This window comes from Zingiber officinale, chromosome 2B, assembly GCF_018446385.1.
Source record: "Zingiber officinale cultivar Zhangliang chromosome 2B, Zo_v1.1, whole genome shotgun sequence".
NCBI classification, from domain to species: Eukaryota; Viridiplantae; Streptophyta; class Magnoliopsida; order Zingiberales; family Zingiberaceae; genus Zingiber; species Zingiber officinale.
Window position 1 is genome coordinate 139,221,339 of NC_055989.1, and position 24,295 is coordinate 139,245,633.

The window sequence follows — 24,295 nt, forward strand, 5'->3', positions numbered from 1 at the left end:
CGTAGGTAACCTCTATAGTTCTCCAATATCCATATTAAATAATCATATTATATAAATTAATACAAAGATGCTATTTTATATATAATAATTATATAAATTCATTATTTATTCATTTAGTTAATTATTAATTTAAATAATATATATTTAAAATAATAAAAATATTAAAATATCAATTAAATATTAAAACAGTAAAAAAATATAAAATAATTAAAAAAACAGAATATAAATTTAATTTATTAGAATTTCTGTAAAAATTTTTTAGAATTTTTATAAAATTTTTAAATAAAATTTAAAAAGTAAAAACAATTTCAGAATATCATTTAATGAATGAATCCCAAGCCCGGATATAGGAGGAGGGTTGTGTTAGGTTGCCAGCCAACGTCAAACTATGACAAATATTCAATGAATGAATCCATTAACCTATTGTGCTAATGCTAGGTTGTTCCCTGGAAGGAACGTGTTGCAGGGTCTGATTGTAACGTTTCGGCAAGGACCGCTACATCTCCAGAACTCGGGTGTAGTGATAAATATGCAAGAGTTCGCGTTACAGGGTCCGACTGTAACGTCTCAGCAAGGACCGCTACATCTCCATGAGAACTTGGGTGTAGTGTTAAATAGGCAAGAGTTCTCACACCATAGGTTAGATAAAAACAAATATGATAGGAAAACTAATAATCTAAGATTTGAAACATGGAACATAGAAACTCTCACTGGTAAATCAATGGAGGTAGTAGATATGATGATTAGGAGAAAAATTAGTATTTTGTATGTACAAGAGACAAAATGGACAGGCGAGAAGGCAAAGATGATAGAGAACCCGGGTTTTAAGTTATGGTATACTGGAAAGAGTAAAGCAAGAAATGAAGTGGGTATTATTGTAGATAGTTTGTTAAAGGATGAAATTGTAGGAGTAGTTAGAAAAGGGGATAGAATTATAACCCTTAAGATAATAGTGGCGAAAGAAACTATGAACATAATTAGCGTATATGCACCACAAGTAGGATTAGACGAAGCTACCAAATCAAAATTTTGGGAGGACTTAGATGAAATATTATAAAATATTCCACCAAATGAAATGATTTTAATAGGAGGTGATCTAAATGGGCATGTCGGAGTGAAGAATGAGGAATATGAGAGAGTACATGGGAGTTATGGGTTTGGAACGAGGAATGAGGAAGGGAAAACTATATTAGCTTTTGCGATAGCATATGACCTTATATTAGCTAATACGTTTTTTAAGAAAAGAGAAGAACACTTAGTCACATTCAAAAGTGGGAATAATAAATCGCAATTGACTTTCTTATGGTTAGGAAGAAGGATAGAAAGATTTGTAAAGATTGCAAAGTCATCCCCTGGAAAAGCTTAACTACCCAACATAGGGTAGTAGTGTTGGATATACGCCTCAAACATAGTATCAATAGAAAGAAAATATATATAATTCCTAGAATTAAGTGGTGGAAGTTAAAGGATGGGAAGCAAAATATATTTAAGGAGAAGATAGAAGTACAAGCATTAGGTGAAATATACGATAACTCTAATACAACATGGGATAAGATGGTATCAAAGTTGAAAATAGTAGCTAAGAGTGTACTCGGTGAGTCAAAGGGACATGCACCACTAAATAAAGAATCTTGGTGGTGGAATGAGAAAATACAAGAGAAAGTGAATGAAAAACGAATAGCTTATAAGGAATTATATATTTGTAAGAACGAGGAAAACTTAAAAAAATATACAATAGCCAAGAAAGAAGCTAAGAAAGTAGTGAGTGAAGCAAAAAATGAAACTTTTGAACGGTTATATCAAAAATTGGATACAAAAGAAGGGGAAAGACATATTTATAGAATAGCTAAAGTAAGACAAAGGAAAACAAGAGATCTTAGCTAAATAAAATGTATTAAAGATGAATGTAATAGAGTATTAGTAAATGATAGAGAAATAAAAGAGCGGTGGAAGAGGTATTTTCATTAATTTTTTAATGAAGGTTTAGGTGATCAACTTAACTTAGGTAATTTAATTAGGTCGAATGAGCATAGAAGTTTTAATTTTTATCGTAGAATTCAAACTTCAGAAGTAAAACAAACTTTAAATGAGATGTACAATGGAAAAGCCGTTGGACCGGATGATATTCCGATAGAGGTATGGAAGTGCTTAGGGAAACAAGGTATTGAATGACTTATAAAATTATTTAACATGATATTGAAAACGAAAAAAATGTCTGATCAATGGAGGATAAGTACTCTAGTTCCCTTATATAAGAACAAGGGAGACGTACAAAATTGGGTATTAAACTAATGAGTCATACATGAAACTTTGGGAAAAGTAATAGAAAAAGAATAGAAGGAGACCACGGTGACCAAAAATTAATTTGGGTTCATGCCTAGAAGGTTGACAATAGAAGCTATACATCTTCTTAGATAATTAATTGAAAAATATCGGGAGCAAAAACAAGATCTATACATGGTATTCATTGACTTAGAAAAAGCATGATAGAGTCCCAAGAGAAATTATATGGAGAATTTTAGAAAAGAGAGGTGTTAGCGTAACATATATTGAACTAAGGATGTAACGATCAAGAGTAAAGACTTCGGCGGAGTAACTGAAGCATGTCCAATAAAGATAGGGTTACATCAAAGATCAGCTCTAAGTCCCTATCTTTTTACACTAATTATTAGGGATGTAAACAGTACCGTGGTGTATGTTGTTTGCAGATGATATTATTTTGGTAGATGAGACACGTGAAGGAGTAAATGCTAAGCTAGAATCTTGGAGGGAAACACTAGAAGGGAAAGGTTTTAAGCGTAGTAGATTAAAGACAAAATATATGGAATTAAGTTTAGCAATATTAGAAGTAATGAAATAATTGTTAAGATAGGAGAGGACGAGTTGTCCGGAACCGAGAGATTTAAATATTTAGGATCATTTTTACAAAATGATGGAGGGATTGAGAGAGATGTCTTACATAGAATACAAGCAGGGTGAAATGGAGGGGAGCGTCAAGTGTTTTATGTGATCGTAAAGTACCTCTTAAACTTAAAGATAAGTTCTATAAAACCGCAATTAGACCTGCTATGTTATATGGAGCTGAATGTTGGGTTATGACTCGAGCACATGAGCAGAAGATGAGAGTTGCAGAGATGAGGATATTAAGGTGGATGTGTGGGCATACGAAGATGGACAAAATAAGAAATGAGAGTATTAGACAGAAAATCGGAGTTGCATCTATTGAGGAAAAACTCCGAGAGACACGTTTAAGATGGAACGGACATGTACTTAGACGACTAATAAATGCTTCAGTTAGGCGATGTGAAACTATGATAAACATGCATATCAAACGAGGAAGAGGAAGACCAAAAAAGACTTGGTTAGCAATAATAAAACAAGATAAAATTTATTTAAATATAGATGATGATATAATAGGAGATAGAGCTCAATGGCGTAAAAGGATTCATACAACTGACCCCACCTAGTGGGAAAAGGCTTGGTTATTGTTGTTGTGATATTTAATAAAATTTATTATTTTTTTAAAAAAAATAAATATATTTTTTATATTTTATTGAGATAATTTAATTAAGGTTTATAAAAGCTTCCTCAAAATATCACACTTGGGAATTGTTTGAATTATAATTTATTTTGCATAGTACGCCCATGACGCACGCCTGCAGCGCACACCCGCTACGCCTTCGGGGCTCGGCACGCCTTGGGCAGCACCGGAAGCATCGGGCGAAGCTTCCGACGGCGCCGGAAGCATCGTGCTACTCTTCTAGTGGAGCCAGAAGCGTCGTGTCGTGTCGTGACGCCTCCTATGCCTGCGATGCGTTAGGCGCCCCGCGCCACCTCCGACGCCTCCGGAGGCGTCCGGTAAAGTATTCGAGACGCTTTGCGGCTCGCGACGCTCACGACCCACGCTCGAAACAACCGAACGTAGGGTGTTGGTTTCGATTCCCCAGCGAAACAGTAAAAACCGTCCTTGCCACCCAGCACGGAACGAAATTTCAATCCATGGAATAGACAGGGTGCTTATTAATACCTATCTTGTTTCCATTCCCATTAATAATTGAGGTCAACTCAGATCAGTACAAGTAATTGCTCCTAATCAACACTTAATTCAGTTCTATTTTAATTTAATTTACATGCTAAATGTGATTTGATTTATAAAAATCGCAAAAAAATTCAGTTCAATATAATTTGGTTTGGTTAGTTCATACCAAATGAAAACCCTTAACTCGACATGAGTATCCATGTGTTGCTTCAAAAATAGAAAAAGAAAAGCTTACAATTTTTTGAAATATATTAATTATAAATTCATTAGATTTATTTGGTACTTATTGTGTATGTTTTTTAATCCTTGCATACGCATCTCATGTTTCTACTCTTTTGCAATATAAAGGAGTGTCTAAACCCATTTAAATGAGTCGAGTAGACAGGGTTCTTATTAATACCTATCTTGTTTCCATTCCTAGCTTATAACATGTCTTCACCTAGCATTATTGGCAATCTGAGTTGATTTTCACATATAGAAATGTCATAATATTATTTCAGAATAATATGCCATCAGATAGTAGACAACTTAAATAAAACTAAACTTCAAAATTAATAAACCATATTTTTTAGATTTAATTAAAAAATTATATTACATTAATAATTATACTTTAAAATTAAAATCACATAACTTATAACATCAAAATAACATAGCTTATGTTTATAATTGTAAATCTAAATTTATCAAATATAACTTAATAATTTATTAATGGCTAATCAATTAGCTTTTATGATTACAACTTTTAATTAATATTAAAGAATTTCTAAAAATTGATACACTCTATCCGAAGGTAGAAAGTTAAACTATATTGATACTTTAGTATTGATAATATAAAATTTAATAGTAGTGCAAGTTTAATTGAAATTATACTTAGACTGGCATCCCTCGGTATATCATTATAATTATATCAAATATTCAAACTACCAACCCAAAACCCAACTATCCAACTATTTAGTCAAATGTGACCACCCATTAACTCATTGTTTCAACCCACATATCTTAACTCCCTCTCTACCATGGTTGCGAGATAATGAGATTATGTGACCATGAGATTGTGTGCTTAGGTGAGCTAAGATGACACTTTAGGTAAGGAGCATTAATGGTTACATTTTGTACATTTGGTTGACTAGGATTTATTTGAGACGATTGAAGACTAAAAAAATAGTCATTTGAGGTTTTCTATATAATCTCTTAGGGACCTTTAAGCTAGTAAGGCTCCATCAAAACATTATTAAAACTCCCTTTGAACAAGTGCTTGCATTGCTCTAAGATTCTAAAGGATTATACAAAATTGAAGGCTTTAACTCAAATTCTTGTTAATCTCTCTTAACTTAGCTTTAAATTTCTCGTTATTTGAGAGAAGTCATTTTTTATGAGCATCCTCAGATTGGGAGAACATTTCTGGGTCACTCATCAAATAAGTCATAGGTCGTGAATTAGGAGTGTGATCTCTGAACCAAGGTTTGATGAAGTTATCAAAGTGTGATCTTCCACCCATTGATTGGCACGTGAAACACTTTACATTGAGACTGAGAAAAGAAGAATAACCAAATAACTTCTAATCTTATAAAAATACAACTAACCTAATTAAATTCACTTGAGCGAACAACATTTTCCTTTATAAATTTGGTTCAGTTTAAATAGACCAAAATAAGTTCAATTTGAGTTTGATTTGAACCCACTTGATCTTAATCAATATATGTACTCGATGAGCATTATTTAACCCTAAACCAACTTCCACTCATCTATAAAACTCAAAATATTAATTTCATTTAACTTAATTAGTTATCTAAATCTTTTCTAAAAAATAATTTAAATATAAGAATTTAATTGGATAAAATTTAGTATACAGGGAACATTTTTTCCTGATCCAACTTTTGCAATGTTGAAAGAGACTAACAGAGATTATATGAGAAAGCAATAAGAAAATTATGAGTCGGTGAGATTGTATCGAGCTTCTTATCCTCTTTTGTCTTCTCTCTCAGTTCTTGTTTGAGCATTAACAAATAGCTATGGTTGACAAGTCATTAAAAATAATTTATTTATTTCTTTACTATTTTTAGTTTGTTTCATTGGAATATTATTTAAGATAGACTACTGAAGATTTGTGAGGAAGGGTGATCTTATTTCTCATTTCTTTAATTGGAGAATAATACCTCCTAATATCTACATGATTTACTTGGCTGAACATAGTAACAAATTCCTAAAAACAAGGAAGGAAATTTCCATTAATTATCATTCTAAACTTATGATATCCCATATAGGAAAATTTAGATTATATGATAAATTTGATTATCCAATATAGGAAAATCCAGATTATTCCATATTGGAAAATCCAGATTATAAGAAAAATCCAAATTTAGGAAATTCTAGATTTAATTCTAAATAGGTTGATTTTGAGGGAATTTCAACACTCCCCCTCAAGTTACATCATACATATTGTACATGTCTAACTTGTTACATAGTTCCTCAAAGTTAGATCCTAGCAGGGTCTTTGTTAAGATATCCGTGAGTTGCACTCATGTAGGAGTGTAGATCAATTGCACCTTCGAGTTCTTAATCTTCTCAATTATGAAATGTAGATCAATCACCACATGCTTTGTTCTATTTGCGATGCTAATAGTAGCCTGATTATTGCACATCAGCTTCACCGGTTTCTCAAACTCTATTCCCAACTCGGTCGTAACTCAAATTACTATGGCTAAGGCTCTTAGCTCAGCCTTGACACTACTTCTGAAAACCATAGACTGTTTCTTACTTCTCCATGTTATAAGGTTACCCAGGATCAAACTGTAGTTGACCTCCTATCTACTTAGCTTCCTGCCCGGTCTGCGTCGGAGTATAGAACTATATCTCCACATTCATTCTTCTTGAATAATAACCCTTTTCAGGAGTCATTTTCAGATACTTGAGAATTGTATAGAACTTCCATGTGATCCTCTAATGGATGGTTCATAAACTGGCTTATGGCACTCACTGCAAAACCAATGTCTGGTTGAATATGGGAGAGATAAATGAGCCTTCCCACTAGGTGTTGACATCTTCCTTTGTCTACTGGAACTCCTTTTCACACCCTGACATCTTTTTAGGTTCCATAGGGATGCTTGTAGGTTTACATCCTAGCATACTAGTCTCTTTGATTAAATTTAGGATGTATTTTGACTGAGAGATAAATATTCCCCTTTTTGATCAAGCCACTTCCTTACCCAGAAAATACCATAGAGGACCAAGGTCTTTTACTTCAAATTCTTCTTCTAAGTATTGTTTATTTTTCAGCAACTCTTCATCGTGATCTACTATTAGAATAATATCATCTACATATATATTGAGGATGACTAAATTTATTCCTGAGAGTGCGCTTCATAAAGAGAGTATGATCAGTTTAACACTTGAACAAATTCATGTTCTTTTACTAATTGTGAGAAGCTGCCAAACCACACACGTGGTGATTATTTAAGTCCATACAAAGACTTTAATAACTTGCACACCTTATTGTTGCAGTTGCTTATTTGTAGACTTGAAGGAATCTCCATGTAGACTCTCTTCAAGATCTCCATTAAAAAGCATTTTTTATATCAAGCTGATGAAGTAGCTAGTCCATGTTTGTTGCTAATGAGAGGAGTTTTCGAATGGTGTTGAGCTTCGCAACAGGAGAAAAAGTCTCTTGGTAAATATTTACTTATTTTAAACAAAATTGCATATAAAAAAGAAAGATTCTAAGGACTTCAAACCTAAAATTGTTTCAGGTTTACAAAATTTGAAAATAAAGCATGTCCAACTTTATCAAGGATTAGAAACGTAAACCCTGACATGACTTGAGATTTTAAACATTGATTTAGACCACATTAAATGGACATGTTAACATGTGTTCCTCTTTTATCTACTAATTTATGTTGTGTGTCAACTATACACCTTGAACATATAAAGTTTTCATGTGTTTGTGCATGATGAAGGGAAGACTTGGCGCAATAGTAAAGTTGCTATCATGTGACCTTAAGGTCACGAGTTCGAGTTGTGGAAACAATCTATTGTAAAATGTAATGTAAGGTTACGTACAATAATCCCAATATGGTCTGATCCTTCCCAAAGATCCCGCACTGGCGGGAATTCGTGCACCAGGCATCCCTTTTTAGTATGTTTGTGCATGACGATTTGTGATTAAGGGTGTAATACTAATAACCCCTCCCCCTCTAGATGGACTTGGTCTAAAATCTGGTACCGTATTGGGTGAAATGGTTAAAATGTATTGTTTTGGTAAATCATTGAAGCTCGATATCATTCAACACCAAGGGTTAAAATCTCGAGTTGTATCATAGTTTTGATCTTTTATCGGAAAGCTAGTATTGTGTAGATGCTGCGATACATGGTGCTAGTGACAGATTGGAGGTGGAAGGAGGAAGGAGATGAAACAAAAGAAGGAAATTTTGTTTGTGCAGAGTGGTATAAATATCGGTAATTTACCGAAATGATATGTTTCGATTGTTTCTCTTAGCATGGTACAAGATTTAAAACAATGTCTCTTTCCTATGCTTCATCTCCTTCCTTCTTCAACTCTAATCCATTACCAATTACATGCATCGAAGTATTGACACGAAATCAAAATAAGATCGTTCTAGCCAAAAGACCGAAACTTCGATACGGCTCGATATTTTGAACCTTGCTCCATCATATCGATCCCTAAACTATATTCTTTTGGTGTTAAACCTTTGAGAACCTTGTTGGCTCTAATTCAAAGGATCACATTTTCCCTTTGGCACTTTTTGGCGAGAATAATATGATTTCTTGTCTCATTGACTACTTTAAGTCGTCTATTGCTTTTGTCCATTTTGTTCCTCTTTGTCTCTAAGATAAAGGAGGTTTAAGATGTTTATGTCAGATGTACTCGTGTTTAATATATTTCTTATATCTATGATGATGATTAGTTTTGGAGTGTTTTACTCATTATGAGAAATGATATTTAATTTTTTTATTATCACATCCGCCCTAATTCCATTATTTTGAAGCATATGTGGAGAATTTTTAAGTTGACCAGATTTCTTTCTTGTTTGACTACTTTCACATATTAAGGATAACATAGGAGACATCTCTTCTTTCTTGACGATATTAATTTCCATTGTTTAGCTTTCAGTTCACCTCTAACATTAAATGTGATTAATTCATTCTTCTCTCCTTAAAACAAGGGTCGTTTTGGTTTTTGTGTGCGCTTTAAACAGGCATATTTACAATATCTCTGGAGTCTAATTTTCTAAGATTCAACTACTAGATTCAATCACTTGCTACTGTTAATGGATTTTTTTTGAGGTGCATGCCATACAAGTGCTCAAATTAGTGATTGAGTTCTAGGTTTTGTTGTAATTCTAATTGGTTAATTCCAATTACATAAATCAATTAAATTCCGCATACAAAAGGCATTTCTCACTGGAAAAGAAACCTCTATACAAGAAACAATAGTATCTCCAATTATAACCCCTCTAGGAGGTAAAATATCTCTATACAAGAAACAATAGTATCTACAATAGAAGTCACAGTTTCATGTATCTATTGCCCTAGCTTGAGTTTTCATGTTTGTCCCACTCCACATTCATCCTACTTTTTCAAAGATGGTTGGATTAGATGGAGTTGGTCATGGTTGCAGCCATAGATGAATATCCATCTTAAGTTCATTGCGACAATACCAACCATTCTATATAGTAATATGGTAGAAGTTTGGTTATCATTCTAGCATGCAAGTTTTCTTTTTTACTTTTCTTCAGCATCCTCTACTAAACACTGTTTGCTAACTGGAGCATTTTTCCCTATTATAACTTTGATTCCTCTAGCTACTCCACTTCTAGCACTGCCTTCATGATAACATCCAGAGTACATCCTTCAGTATGAAGTGAAATATATGCATTTAATCATCAAATGTCATGGTTCACAACTTTCTTATGTGGTATAACCATAATATATCTGCTTCTGTTATGCCTTTCCTCTCAAATCCCAACTTCCCTCAACTATTATGATTTATAATCATAATTTCATCTTTCTTTTCAGTTTGATAATTGATCCCACAAGGTAATGATTTTAGTTATTTTCACTTTTTAAATGCATTTTTCTTTAATAGGTGCAATTGACAAAGAAGATAACTGCTCAAGTGAAATTACTAGCTGAATCAGAGGATGAGAACCTTGCAAATAGTAAATACCCAGCACTGGCTGCCTATGACCAGGCAAAGGCCCTGGGTAAAACAACCATTGATGTTGCTCGTATTGCATCTGGTTTGCCTTGTGGCAGTGAATGTTTTCTTTTAATGTTTGCACGCTGGAAGAAGCTCCAGAGAGAACTATATCATGAACGAAAAGAGTATGCACTCTGTCCCAATTTTGTAGTTGTAGTGGCTATTAGTGCCTTTTAACTGAATGTGCTTTCTTTACATTTTATCCAGTTTGGAAACCTGGATTTTCACTTTTCTTATCATGAAAGAAACCTAATTATTCTCGAACTACTTTTAGTTCTTATACTAGTTATCTGGATTTTAACTGAATGTCTGTTTTATTTGCAGACGATATGATATCACCCAAATTCCAGATGTGTATGATTCTTGCAAGTAAGTTAAATGGAATGAACATTAGCATTTTTTTCTAATAAAAAAGATAATGAAGATACATATAAAAAAATATGTATAACTGCGTTCATATAAGTTTCCTTTTATGAGGAAAATCTAGAAGTAATTCTGTTTTTAGATCTACGTTAACAAATTGAATTATAGATATTTGTTTTCCAGCATTCTTTTTAGTTAATTATCTCAGATGAAATTATATTCAATGAAAGATACTTCTAATAGGAAAGAAACTACATTTATTTTAAATAATAAATCAAAGAGAAGTCCCACACCTGGCATGTGGCTGGTACATACCTGCAATAGGAAGTGCTCCACAAAGAATTTTGATATAGTCTCCCCTGAATCAGCACATATTTCTGAAAATAAAAGAGAGATCTCACCCACAAGGCAATACATAATAATACCATATCTGGATAGGCAAATTCCATTTAATGAAGATAGTCCTCCCAACCACCACTAAAATCGAGATCATAGGCTAGCAAAAGGTGTAGGGTCTGAATATTCTGCTCAGACTGCTCATGTGTCTGTTGGTTGAAGGCAATGTTAAAGTGGGGTCCTTTATTTGCTCCATCAATGGCAACTGGAGTTTAGAGGGAAAACAAAATATGCTAAATTGGTGTCACCTAACCAAATCTAGTTTTGTAAACTAGCTAATCAAATTAGTGACAGCTAAGCTAAGATGTGCCACATAACCTCTATTCTTCCTGCTTAAGCCATTCTTGGAGTCCAAACACCCTTAGTTCCACACAAGACCTACCAATAAAAATATGCTAAAGATTGAAAAGAAAACTACTGATATTTGGATTAAACTATTCTGTTATCAATCAAATTGTCATGTTCTAGGTCCTACTCCCCGACTTGTGACTTAGTACACACATGCATTAGAAGGGGCTCCACCAAAAATTGACAGAGTTTCCTCTGTATGAACAAAAAACACAAATATGATAAAATTACTAAGGAATTAGAAAGAAACCTACTCAACATTTCAAGTCATAGGAAACAATAAGACAAATTAAAAGTGATTCTTCTACATGTGAAAAGGAGAAACATCTAATTTCCAAACTACACAAGTGAAGCATTGGGGTCTTATGATGCTAAAGTAATTTTACTCTGGGTAAGCCAACTATAAAAAAAGACTAACCTGGGTATCCGGTGACAATAAAGTGATTTAATTCTAGAAATCCTTTATCATTTTCCATACAGTTTCCAGAACAAAATTAACTAGAATATAGCAATAGAACATGCAACATATTCATCAATGCATTTAACACTCTTACTAATTGGTGAGGTAATAGATCAGTAAACGAAGTACAATTGATAACATCTATTGCTTGCCACCAAAATAAAAGTGCACCACCATGCACTTGTAACAACCACCCACTCAAGAAACAACTCATAAAGGCAGCAAAACAACATAAGAAGTATACATCTCAAATTCCTATCTAGTTCAGATTTTGCACCTAATGTTGTCATTATATAACACACATGAGGCCCTACACAATGTGCCCTCAACACAACTCTACATGAGAGGTTCTATACATTATAGCCCCATCATGACTTTATGCAAGATATTCTACACATTATGCCCTTGGTATCATTCTAAGCATGAGATCATGCACATTGTACCTCAATGCTACTCTATGTGAGAGATCTTACAACTCTTTGCTCACATCAAGTAGAAAATGTGATATCTCCATATCATGCCTTAGATGCTACTCTATGCGAGAGATCATGTACCTCATGTTCTCATCACGTAGCAAGTGCAAGATCCTACACATTGTGTCCTTGATGCTCTACACAAGGGATCCTACACCTCATTCCCTGATCACGTAGCAAGCATGAGATCACATATCAGATGATCGATCCTACTCTATATGAGAGATCCTCTGCATTATGGCATTATGTACTAGCGACATATCCTGCACTTCATGCCCTCAGTGTTAATCTACACAAGAGATCTTGCACCTTGTGTACTCATCACGCATAAATGAAGTCTCTTTTGGGACCTCATGACTCAAAAGTCGCTTTCCCATCCAAGGTCCCCCTTTGGGGAAGTGTCACAAGAGAGATGTGGAGAGAAAAGACTATAAAATTCTAAGCACAAAATTCCAAATTGAGACTAATTTGACCCCCTCCTAAGCTAGAATACAAGGCCTAACTAGCCCAACCAAACTCAAAATAGACCTTAAATGGTCCTTCAAAAATTTAATATATGTTGGTTTGGTTCATCTTCATTAATTGTAAATTTTAAAATTAGATTATGACTAGAAAACTAAATGGAATATATATACGATATATAGCAAGAAGAAGTGAAATTTTAAGAGATAGGAGCAATCAATTCAAAATTTAGGAAGTTTCTTGTTGCTTTTGTGTAGAAGAGAGTAGAGTGGCTATTAGAGACAAAGGTTTCAATCTGTGGCAATGACATTTGTAGATGGTTTGACAGTTTGTAGGGGTGTTGCTCGCATGAAGACAAGAATGGGAGAGGGTGGGAAGGTTGTTGGAGATGGTTTATAGGCTGTAGCAGCATAGACGAGATGTGAGGAGCTTGGATGCAAATGGAAAGGGGAAGAGAGGCAATGTGGTGTAACATAGGGAGAGGGGAGAGGATTTTAGTTTAAGCAAGTGACAATCCTCAATTCTTGTACTGCTGAACCAAATTGGTTATGCCGGTTCAAAGAAGATACAATCAACAACTTCAAATCAAGCTCATTTGATCCTAAAGAAAACCCAATTCAATTTTTACTTACTACAAACCTCAATTGGCCAAATTAACTACAGTTTGAACCCAAAATTGTATATAAATAGTATAAAATAAACCTCAAATTTCTTTATTTAGCCCTAAATAATTTGAATTACATATTAGTGATAGACAATGCAACACCTCAAAATCTTAAACTTAAGTGTATAACAATCTCCCCTCCCTTATTAAATTTGATTGTGGAATATCTTTTATCCCTACTACGCAACAAATAGTTGATATTCTCATCAAAGGACTAAGTAGATCTAATTTTGAATTTCTTATATGAAAGTTGGGCATGATTGATATCTATGCATCAATTTGAGGCAGAGTTTCAGATTTGTAGGAGATAAGCAGGTTAGCAATCAAACCTGGAACATTCTACCTGACTGGAATATTCCACAAGATTTGCTAGTTTCCTAATTCTAGTATTTAGTAGAGGAGATTACTAACCGTATACACCCTTGGTTGCTGATTTTATGGGTATTCCTTTTCTATTTGTACATATATCCGGTCCTTTATGGTCTAAGGAGAGTTATTATTTTTCTTTCTTCCCTATACCTTCAAAAATCATAACCCTAAACAGCAAAATAAACCTCTAATCTCCAAACTCTTTGACTCAACTTGTAAACGAAATGAAAGGTCTAGGAGTGATGCTAGCCATAGTTCCTAAGGAGTAACAGACAAAGCCTATAGTTCATGTAGGAATCCTTCTCTTGTGACACCAATCTTTCATGATTTCTAACACAACAGAAAACTTGTTACAATTAAGAATCATTCACACGCCACTAACCATTGTGGATTTGTTTTCATAACCTTGTTGACTCAAAAGTGTAAACTGAACTAAACAAAGATTATGTGAATCAGGAACATGTGATATGAATTGAAATCTTAAGTTGTGTTGTCTAATACAATTGGCATTTACCATCCAATAGGCAGGTTGATACCTAGCACCGACCCAATACAATAGCTACTGGATGATTCTATAAGAGATTCATATTATCTAGTCTGGTAGTGAGCAGTACCCATCCTATGAAATCGAATTCCAAAACTCAATGGTTGGAATAAGGAAGAGACAACTTTAAATCGAGAGGATGGAGAAGAACTAAAGCATAGTTGCTTAGATAGGTGGGTTGAGTGGCATCAGGGGTCTTGTTGAAAACCTTAGAGAGGAAGAGGGGGTCTTGTTTAGAAGGTGTATGGAGTAGCAATCAAACATCCAATAGAGAGATGAGCAAAGGTGAGACGTCTAGAAGTCATCATGAATTGATTAATTGATTTATTCAATTAGTTGGTTGGTTGAAATAATCTATTAACTGGATTAATTTACTTAGTTGACTAAGAAATCACTTGTTGATAATTGATTAATTCAATTTTTAAATTAATTGATTAGTTTAAATAATTGACTAATTTAATTAATTGTTTAGCCAATTAATTGAATTCATCGACTAGGAAGTAATCAATTGAATTAATTGTTTAATTGAATCAACTCTCAAACTCATACTGACACAATGTCTCATTTTGAGTAAAGATCAAAACTTCGATACAACTAGAGATTTCAATTCTTATGACCCCCTATTGCCAAATTGATAGAGCATCTACTACTATGTGTCATCAATTGTATCGATCAGTGTCTAGTCCGTTGTCTTCATATAGGAGGTATTGTTATATGAAAAGTTGCACCAAGTGATTGTTATAAACTATATGTTGATGCCTTGTAGGCTAAAGAGTACAAGTACTAGGAAATCTCCATGGTTCTAATCATGCAAGGAATAATACAAATTAGTTTTAGAATTTCTCTTCTTTCTCTTGAGAGGGACACAATTCTGAGTGTGAGTCATGTGATTTACCTCGGCGTGGTGTCACCACTTTATTGTATATTTCCACTACCCAATAGGTGCATAAACAAACTGCAATGATTCCTCCTATCTCATGATAAATAAATCTTGTATGTAGAAGTTCTATTTTGTACATTTCTTTCATTCATTCTATTTTTAATCAATTTGGGCAGGCTTTGATCAGTCTTCATTAACAAACAAGAGGAATTTAAAAACTCAAAAATATCCATGCTAGTTCAAAATTGAAAGGTCGGAAAAAAGAGAAATCTCATAAGAAGGATATGAACAATTAATCAAATTGGACAAATCAGACCATGTGGTCTCACTAGTTAAAATCAATCCTTCAAAGAAAAACAGAAAGCACATACATGAGCTGATGAAACTATAGGTTTTTTCAAGTTTGGCTTTACATGTAAATATTGTCCCCTTTTTTGTTGAAAGTTATTAAACAACTTATTCATGTAGACATTTTGGCTTTACTTAATTGTACAACAAAGGTTCAAGACGATAGGTATCTTGAACTTAAGAAGTTCATGTTTATGATCTGATTCTTGAAAATTGTATAAAATGCATCACTTTGATAGATGTTTAGGTTTGATACGGTGGTTACATTATTCTATTTTTTTCCTAGTGATAGAGTGGATTCCTTTTCCTCTTCATTATAATTGTATATTATTTTTCTAATGTTCATAATCTACTGATTGCTGCAATATATGTTTATAAGCAATTCCTTTCTGACCTGCATACCACATTACAGATATGACCTCCTACATAACACTCATCTAAATCTGGATGGTTTGCCTGAACTCTTCAAAGTTACTCAGGTAATGCATAACATATTAGTACTGCAAATCAATTGCTGATCTACAAGCTTACCTAGAGCTTGTAGTTAATGAACTTAGTGTTGTGGCATAGTTATTAAAACTAAACTAGAAATGGAACAGAAAAAAGCTCTGGATCACTAGTTCAGTAGTTTTAATTTTTTTGATAAGTAAATTTTATAGCTTGAACCAAGAGTATAAGAATTGGCCATTAGGAGTGACTTATGTCAAATCAGAGTACACTCCCAAGGACCGGTATATATGAATTTGTACACTCCTGACTTAGTTTTGAGAGTGGGTCAGTTTGTCGAATTGCATATTAAATTAGAAATTGACCTAGACAAATTAACTAAAAATTGAGAATCGGGAACTAAAAAATAGATTATTCAAAAATACTCTGACTCATTTATTTATTGGAAAATAATTTGTCTGTAAACATTTCTGGGAAAAAACTTTTCTTGAAAAATAGATTATTTTCTATTGCTTAGATGTGTTTTTAAAACTTGTCAGAAAATATTCTTCTATTTAGCAAATATTTTTGAGAAGGGCTAGTATGACAATTTGGCTTGACCAAGTCTACTTGATCTCATCAATGGGAAGTTAAATAACTTAGCAACAAAATGATGTTATACAAGCACTATATCACTAGGTTGTGTCTAGATAGAAATAAAATGTTAACCTAACAATGAGCATTGGATAATGTATATGTTAATAATAGTGAGATCCAATTCTGTGTCTATAAATGTGGTAAAACTCAGCGAAATATCAAAATAAACACGAACACGAAACAATACAAACACATAGCCTTTTACGTAGTTTAAAACTCTGGTTCCTACTCTACAACCTTTGACTTGTTGATGAGTCACTTTCGAAATCCCTTATACTTTCTTCTTCTTGGATGCCTTCCAAAGGTAAAGAAACTTATTACAATTTGAGCTTAAAAAGATGAACAAGAAGAGATGATAACAATTTGAACATAAGAAACAATTACAAGCACAATTACAAAAAAAATATGGAACCGCCACATTAGCGGGCCCGCTAGAGTCGGTCCCACGGATATGGAGGGAGGTAAATACAGGTACACAGCTGAAAGCGCATGGCCGGGACGCTAACCCCAGGTAATGACACTCCGATGATCGAACCCTGGACCTTTCGGCCACGAAACCATGCACCCTCAGCTGTGCTACGCCCTGGGGACACAACTACAAGCACAATTACAAGTTCTAAGATAGAGTTGTTCTTTGGCTTGCTTTTACTTGAAATTATTTGCTTCCATTAATATTTAATTGCTCAAGAACGCTATCAAAAACTCCCCTTGCAGGTCTTGTTATAGCCTTCTTGTTCTCAATGGCTATTTACTATTTTTTGCACAATCAATTGACTGTTAACTTATCTTAGTCAACTAACTACTTTAGTTGAGCCGCTATAGTATCTAAATCATCTGACAATTGTAACCAATCTTGTCAGACCAATCTCTTGGATTCCTTGGAGTCTTATTGTATCAATAACCCTCTTCCTAGATTCTTACTATTCCATCAATCACCTAGTCCTGCTCATTAGTTGACTGTTCTGCGCATTACTCAATTGATCTTGCCTCAATCAATTAATTGATCCATGAACAAAAATATTTTGTTCATTGGCAATAGAGCTTGAGTCGACTGCCTAGTTGACTCAACCTTCAGCTAACTAAATCTGACCTTGAGTTGATTAAATCATTAATTTTTGCCAAATATAAGACTAAATTCTCGCCTAAGTCAAGCTTATCTAAAACACAAAGTAGAAGCCACTCTTTGATTTTTGTCTCATTTAGACATCTCTTTGCCAAGAGACCATACCTTTAGGATTTTTGTTTCTCTAAGAGGCCTTGCCTTCGAGACTTCCCATGCTAAGAGACGTTGTCTTTGGACTTCTTTTTTTTTTCTTAGTATCGGTCAACCTTAACCTACTAAGATTTCCCCTTGCAAAGAGGTCTAGCCTCTGGGACTTCATCTTCTATCCAATGTCAATCATCCTTGACTTACTTGGGCTTCTACTTGCTAAGAAGATAACTATGAGATTTTCACTTGCCTAGCCTTGGGTCCTCCTTGACCTTCCAGGAGGAAGGAGATAGTTAATGGTAGAGGTGGCTCCTTTGGCTTGGGTGGGGGCAACAACGAAGAGCATGAGAGAGGAGAAAAGGAAGGATTGAGAAGAGAGGGGGTGGTGTAGGTGGATACTTGGGAGAATGCAAGAGGAGAGGGGAAAAATATATAAACCTCAACTTCTCAAATTTTTTTGTAATTCATTCTAGCACGACTAAACTAAGTTATCACCACATAGTTCAATCCTAAACTAAGCAAAACAAATACAAATAACTCCGGTTCGGACCCACATGACCCTAAGCACCATGCCCACTCAATGGTTCATTTCAAACCCAATTAGACTTCAACTTGATGCCCAAAATCTAATTTGTTTGATTGGTTCAACATTTTGCGTCACCTAAAAATTAAAAAAAAATTAATTTAAGATATAAAAATTAAATATGATAAAATCTCGATACATAATAGATAGGTTAAAAGCATGCATTCTATCTGTTGTGGTTTGTGTAGAAGAAATATTTGCAATCGCACTCTCAGATCATCTGTGAGAACATTTGAAAGATTTCTTGGAATTTTGTTGGGACGGATATTGTTAGCTTAAAAGCATAATCATGTTTTTGGCTAGCTCAAATTCAATAAATGTTGTATTGAATAGGCTTAAACATGATATTGACTCCTAAAACCCTATTTTATCTAATAGTAATTTCAACATTTTGGTGTATATATTTAACCTATTATACTTTATCCAACTTGATGATACAGTAGGCAAATAAATTTAACCTATTGAGTTCTAATTTATCAATTTAGTGTTTTTTGTATAGTTTGGCCTCTTATCTTTTGATCTTCCAATAAATTTGTCTGAATGTTGACAACTAGTGCTTTATATCTTCCCTGAGGAGATTAAATTATTTTCAACTTTAAAGTTCTACTTGAATGTATTTACAAATGCTAAAAATAGTATTGATGGGTTGTCTATGGTCACTTATCTTTTCAGTTGCTAGCTGATGGTGTTGTTCATAATGAGTATGGGATAAATCCAAAACAGAAACTGAAGATCGGTTCAATGGTATGTAATCTTGTAGTTTCCTTTTATTGATTTAACAGTGCAATGTTTTAGTATGTATAAGATCTATTTAGTTAAAGTTTGCATGGATAGTTTGAAATTTTAATTCGGAGTCTATATATCATAAGTGTGAAATAAGATGCTATTCTAAAATGAGATTGTAACATGGTATAAAATACCATTCTGTGCCTATCGACACCTACATAAATGATCACTCACATGTGTATAGCATGAAAGAATAGCAATTATATAACCCCTCAATCATTTCGCTATTTGAAATGTTATTTTGATTTCCTTTTTTAAGACAGTTTTACTAAAAAGGGTTTGTCGGTGCATGAATCTCTCGCTAATGTGGAGTCCCGGGGAAGGGTCTATTGTACGCAACTTTACCCTGTTTTGTAAGAGGCTATTTTTAAGACTCAAACCCGTGACCTCTAGGTCACACAGAAGTATGTGCTAAGGCTCCCCTTCTTTTAAAGTAGTTATACTAACGTACATAAAATTTACTTTTTAAAACAAGTAGGGCTTTACTTCTTATTTGTTTATTGCTTGATTTGATCACTTTTTTGTTCTCTAGAAACTTGAACAAGTTCTCCCAACATTACTATTGAAACCTCCTTTAGAGCCTCAACATTCTTGAATTCATGGATCAGTCACTAGTTTTCCCCTATCAGTCAAGTGCCTACCTCCACAACGATTATATCAATACTCCAATGGCTCTTTTCTAGATTCCTATATTGACATTAGTTAATTGAACTTACCGTTTTAATTGACTCTTGATGTAGTCAACTGTGCAGTTGACTACTCACCTAAACTTTCTATGTGTAGTTGCCTAAACATTCCAAGACTAACTCTTTTGCCTAATACAAATCTACCTAGACTTACCAGGACTTTCAATTCTTAGAGACTTAGTATCTAGGACCTCAACCTTTACACAATAACATGTTGACCTCGACTTGCTTGAACTTCTAATGTACATATCATTTCTTCATATATTGCCCCAATATCCAGTCGACCTAGACTTGCCAAAATTTTTTGCCTGCCAAGAGTTCATTCCTTTTGGATTTCATCGCCTAATATCCAGTCAACCTTAATAATTTATCATGTGCCAAGATTTCAATCCTCCTGATGCATGTACCTTCAACACTAAACATGAAGTCCTCCTTAACTTACTTAGACTTCCTTTACTACCAACAACTCCCTATTGGATTTCTCTATTGCCAACTTCCCGTTGGACTTCTTCTTTTCCAAATGTCCAATCGACCTCGACCAATTTAGACTTTTTCAAGTATTCGATAACCTTGATCTACTTAACATATCAAATCAATAAACATTTTAATCAAACATCAAAATATAAACCTTGATCTAATAGGACCAAATTGGGCTTAAATGCATCAACACCATCTAGATATGCTACATCAATATAACACTCAATTGCTAGACAGATGTGCTCGGGTAGAGGATAAACCCAAAATGTTTAGAAGAATTAACTAATATATAAGCACTCACCAATCTCTTTTTAAGCTTTAGAAGATTTCTTCATAAACGTCATTTCAAGTAAACTTGACCCCTTTCCTAGTCAAATTAGTCAAAGGATTTAACAATACAAGAAAATTTATCAATAAATTTTCAATAAAAAAAACTAACCTTAAGAAGCTCTTTTTTAATAAGTAAAAGTGGTATATCAGTATTGAAAATATACAAAATGAGGTTTTAGGGTCTATACATGTATGATGTAGTACCAAATTTCAACATCTAAATGACTTGTATACATATATCTGCACACTCTTGAATATCCTTTCAACATCTAAATGACCTTCACAAAAAAAAACTACAATTTCGAGCCCTCCACACATAATGTATCTACGATGACAAAGACAAATGACGAGCCTTTATCACCACCCTACTCCCTCCGTAATGTTGTCCGAAGACACGGATCGTCCTCTAATAGGTGGATATCTTTGGACGTATATGAAGTCAACCTTTAATCCTCTGCCATAGGTCCACAATAGGGGGCACTAGAAGAACATATGCTCCTGTCTCTCCGACACCTGTCCGCAAGAAGTGCACTGCCTATGGGGAGCCTCTACTGTGCTAGCATTCAGAAAGTAACTACATGAATCAGTTGAACGTAAGATTGCCACACTGTCTAGGCCTATGACACCCTCAGACTAGGTTGTTGAAAAAAATCATAAGCTCGGGCGACTCTGCCATCCTTTGCAAACCACTTTGCCGGTATCTATCTAGCAGCCTCAGGTAACCAGCAACCTCAGGAATGAGATCCTGCATGTGTAGTAAACGATTGATTAGCGGGGAATCTGAATGACCTGCCAGGTCCACAAATCAATGTGATTCAAGTAAGTATGATATACCCACTTAATCTATAGTGCATCCTCCTTCTTAATCCTCCAAAGACCTTAGCCACGAGAGCTAGGCTCCACTCTCGTAAGTCTCTGAATCCCATGGCGCTCTTGTCTTTCGGTCTACCCATATCCGCCCAAGACACTAGAGGGTGATTGAACGTTCACATGAAAGACCGGCAAATGTTGTAGATACGATCGATGATACTTTGAGGTAATGGCATAATGGAAAGGCAGAAGCACTCAACGCCTTGAAGAACTAAAGTGATAAGCTGCGTCTTTTTTTTTAGAGAAGGTAAATATATTACTAAAATAAAATATAATAGAGGATACGCCTAGGGGGCGTCTAAGAACCGAAACACATGGGTTTGTATCTTTAGGAACATGCTATATGCATTCGGGACATCCCTCATGTAGAAACTTGTTCCTAGCTTGCCAAAGAAGAAAAACCGTACAAGACATTACCAAAAACTTTGATTGTCACATATGTTCCTATGAAACACTCTTAGTAGCTGCTTGTGAGTGGACATCAATTGCCGCATACACACCCAATGCCGCACCTTGTTCTATAACATCATGTTGATTGGGCAGGCAAAATAGAAATGATCCAGTGTTTCATATGCTTGCCTACAAAGAAGACAGACCTTGTCCATCTCATAGACCAACCTATCTTTGGTGCCCAATTGTCCATGAGCCATCAATTATAAAGTGAACCGTTGCTTGGGCATAAGTAGGATTTCCACACCACCTTTGCCGACTTTGATGGTGCCTCTGGGTCTAAAGACTTCATAGGCTGAAGTTGTACCCATGCCTTAACGGCTAGAAAACCACCTAATCAGTAGCTCGGAAGTGCCAGGATTTACAGTGTATCTCGGATATGGAGTAACCTCTTGATTAGTGTTGAATCAGAGTCCTTGCCTTGCCATTCCCATATAGTAGTTCGGCTGAGATATTTATGATGTATCCATTTCACCCATAAAGAGTCCTTTTTGCACTGTAAATTCCAGAGAGGCCGGTATAGAAGTGCAGAATTCTAGGCTTTGAGATCACGAACATCATAACCACATTCTTCTTTAGTGAGGCATATTGTAGCCCAAGAGATTCGAGGGTGTCTGAATGTCCAAACAAAGTTTCAGCAGCTCATATATAATTTATCTATGACTGCACTTTGATAGGCAAGATGGAAAGCCAAAAACATTCAATACCTTGTAGGACAGTTTTGATCAGCTCAAGTTTCCTAGCATATGACAGTGTGTGTCGTGGCCATGAGGCCAGCTTGCGTAGATAAAGAGAAACCAAAAAAGAAGACGGAACTGAGGAGAAGACAAGAAGAGAAACCACCCAAACAAATAAAAAGAAAACCACCGTTTTATAGGTTTTACCAAAAAAGAAAAATTTATTAAAAATTGAGGATAATTCCTCCAGCAGCTAAAGAAGTATTTATATAGATTTTGACCTAAGACTTAAGAAAGGAAAGAAACCCTAATATATAAAACTCAATTCCTATTTTATAAAGAAAGGAAAGAAATCCTACAAAAAAATAGAAAATTTATAAATGAAAGAAATTAACAAAACATGACGCTTACATAAACAAACCCTATCCCATAAATGTCTGACATACCAAAAATATCCTAAATACCATAAAAATGGAAGCTACTAAAAATAGAAAAGGATATGTTCGGAGGCTCCAAAAAGGGCCTAAATGGTGCTTTTTGGGTCGAAACTTGGTGGTTACGGGTTCCCTAAACCTAGATCTTGAAATTTTGCACACGTGAGCGCAGATAGAGCCTGATTCTGAGTCTCGAGTCAAAAGTTATGATTCGTTGAGGATTGGGTACTCCGATATTGGTCCTGCATCACTCAGGCTCCTCGAAAATGACCAGAAGTCTCACCATTGATGGTCAGTGAGAAAGAGGTAGTGGTCACACACTCCATAATCCATGCGATAAACTACTTTGGAAAATTCAGCCCAATGAGTGCTTCATGAAGTGAAGCCCAATACACTGAGTCAAAAGCTGTTTGAAGATTAATCTTCATAATACTGTTATGGACCGTGGGCAAGCCCATGCAACAAAAGAGAAAAATTAATCACTATAGCTGAAGCAATTCTCTTGACAAATATTCTTCTTTCTAAATTTGTCGTGTGTGTGTCTCTTGTATTTGATAGTCTCTAGATTCACTTTTGCTGCATGGGCTTGCCTACGGTCCATAACAAATACATCTCGGAGAAATGTGATTTCCGGCATATTTTCTAAACAACTCCTTGGCTAGATGAATATTGTTTGTGATGAATCTACCTTGCACGAAAGCCGCCAACGACTGGTGAAGAATAAGATCAAGAATACCTGAAATCTGTCTAGCCAACAGTTTAGATATAACTTTATAAAAAATGGTACAGTAGGAAATAGGCTTATAGTCGGCCACCGTACTAGCATGAGCAGATTTGGGAAGAAGTGCTATTAATGGGTGATTACATTGCCGAAGTAACCGACCATTACAAAAGAATTCCATGACTACAACAATGAAATCTGTCTCAACTACATCCCAAGCGTGTTTCAAGAATTTCACCCCATAGCCATTTGAATCGAGTGCCTTTAGATCACCAATATCAATCAATGTCATCTTGATTTCATCAGGGGATGGTAAACAGACGAGCTGGGCATGCTGTTTGGAGGGGAGCAGCCGACCAAACTGGGTGATCTGCTGTGATAGTGCTGTTCGGCCAGCTGTGGTACCCAACCGCTCATGAAAGTGC

At 34.8% G+C, this 24,295-nt stretch overlaps 1 protein-coding gene across 1 annotated transcript in view; it reads left to right on the forward strand.

The window, feature by feature from the left end:
* Positions 1-24,295, forward strand: part of LOC122048775 (inositol hexakisphosphate and diphosphoinositol-pentakisphosphate kinase VIP2-like) — a 117,004-nt gene that overhangs the window by 69,941 nt on the left and 22,768 nt on the right. The window contains exons 22-25 of the mRNA XM_042610298.1: positions 10,143-10,381; positions 10,581-10,625; positions 15,976-16,042; positions 19,112-19,183. Coding sequence (XP_042466232.1) covers positions 10,143-10,381; positions 10,581-10,625; positions 15,976-16,042; positions 19,112-19,183 — 423 coding nt within the window. The remainder of the gene's footprint in view (positions 1-10,142; positions 10,382-10,580; positions 10,626-15,975; positions 16,043-19,111; positions 19,184-24,295) is intronic.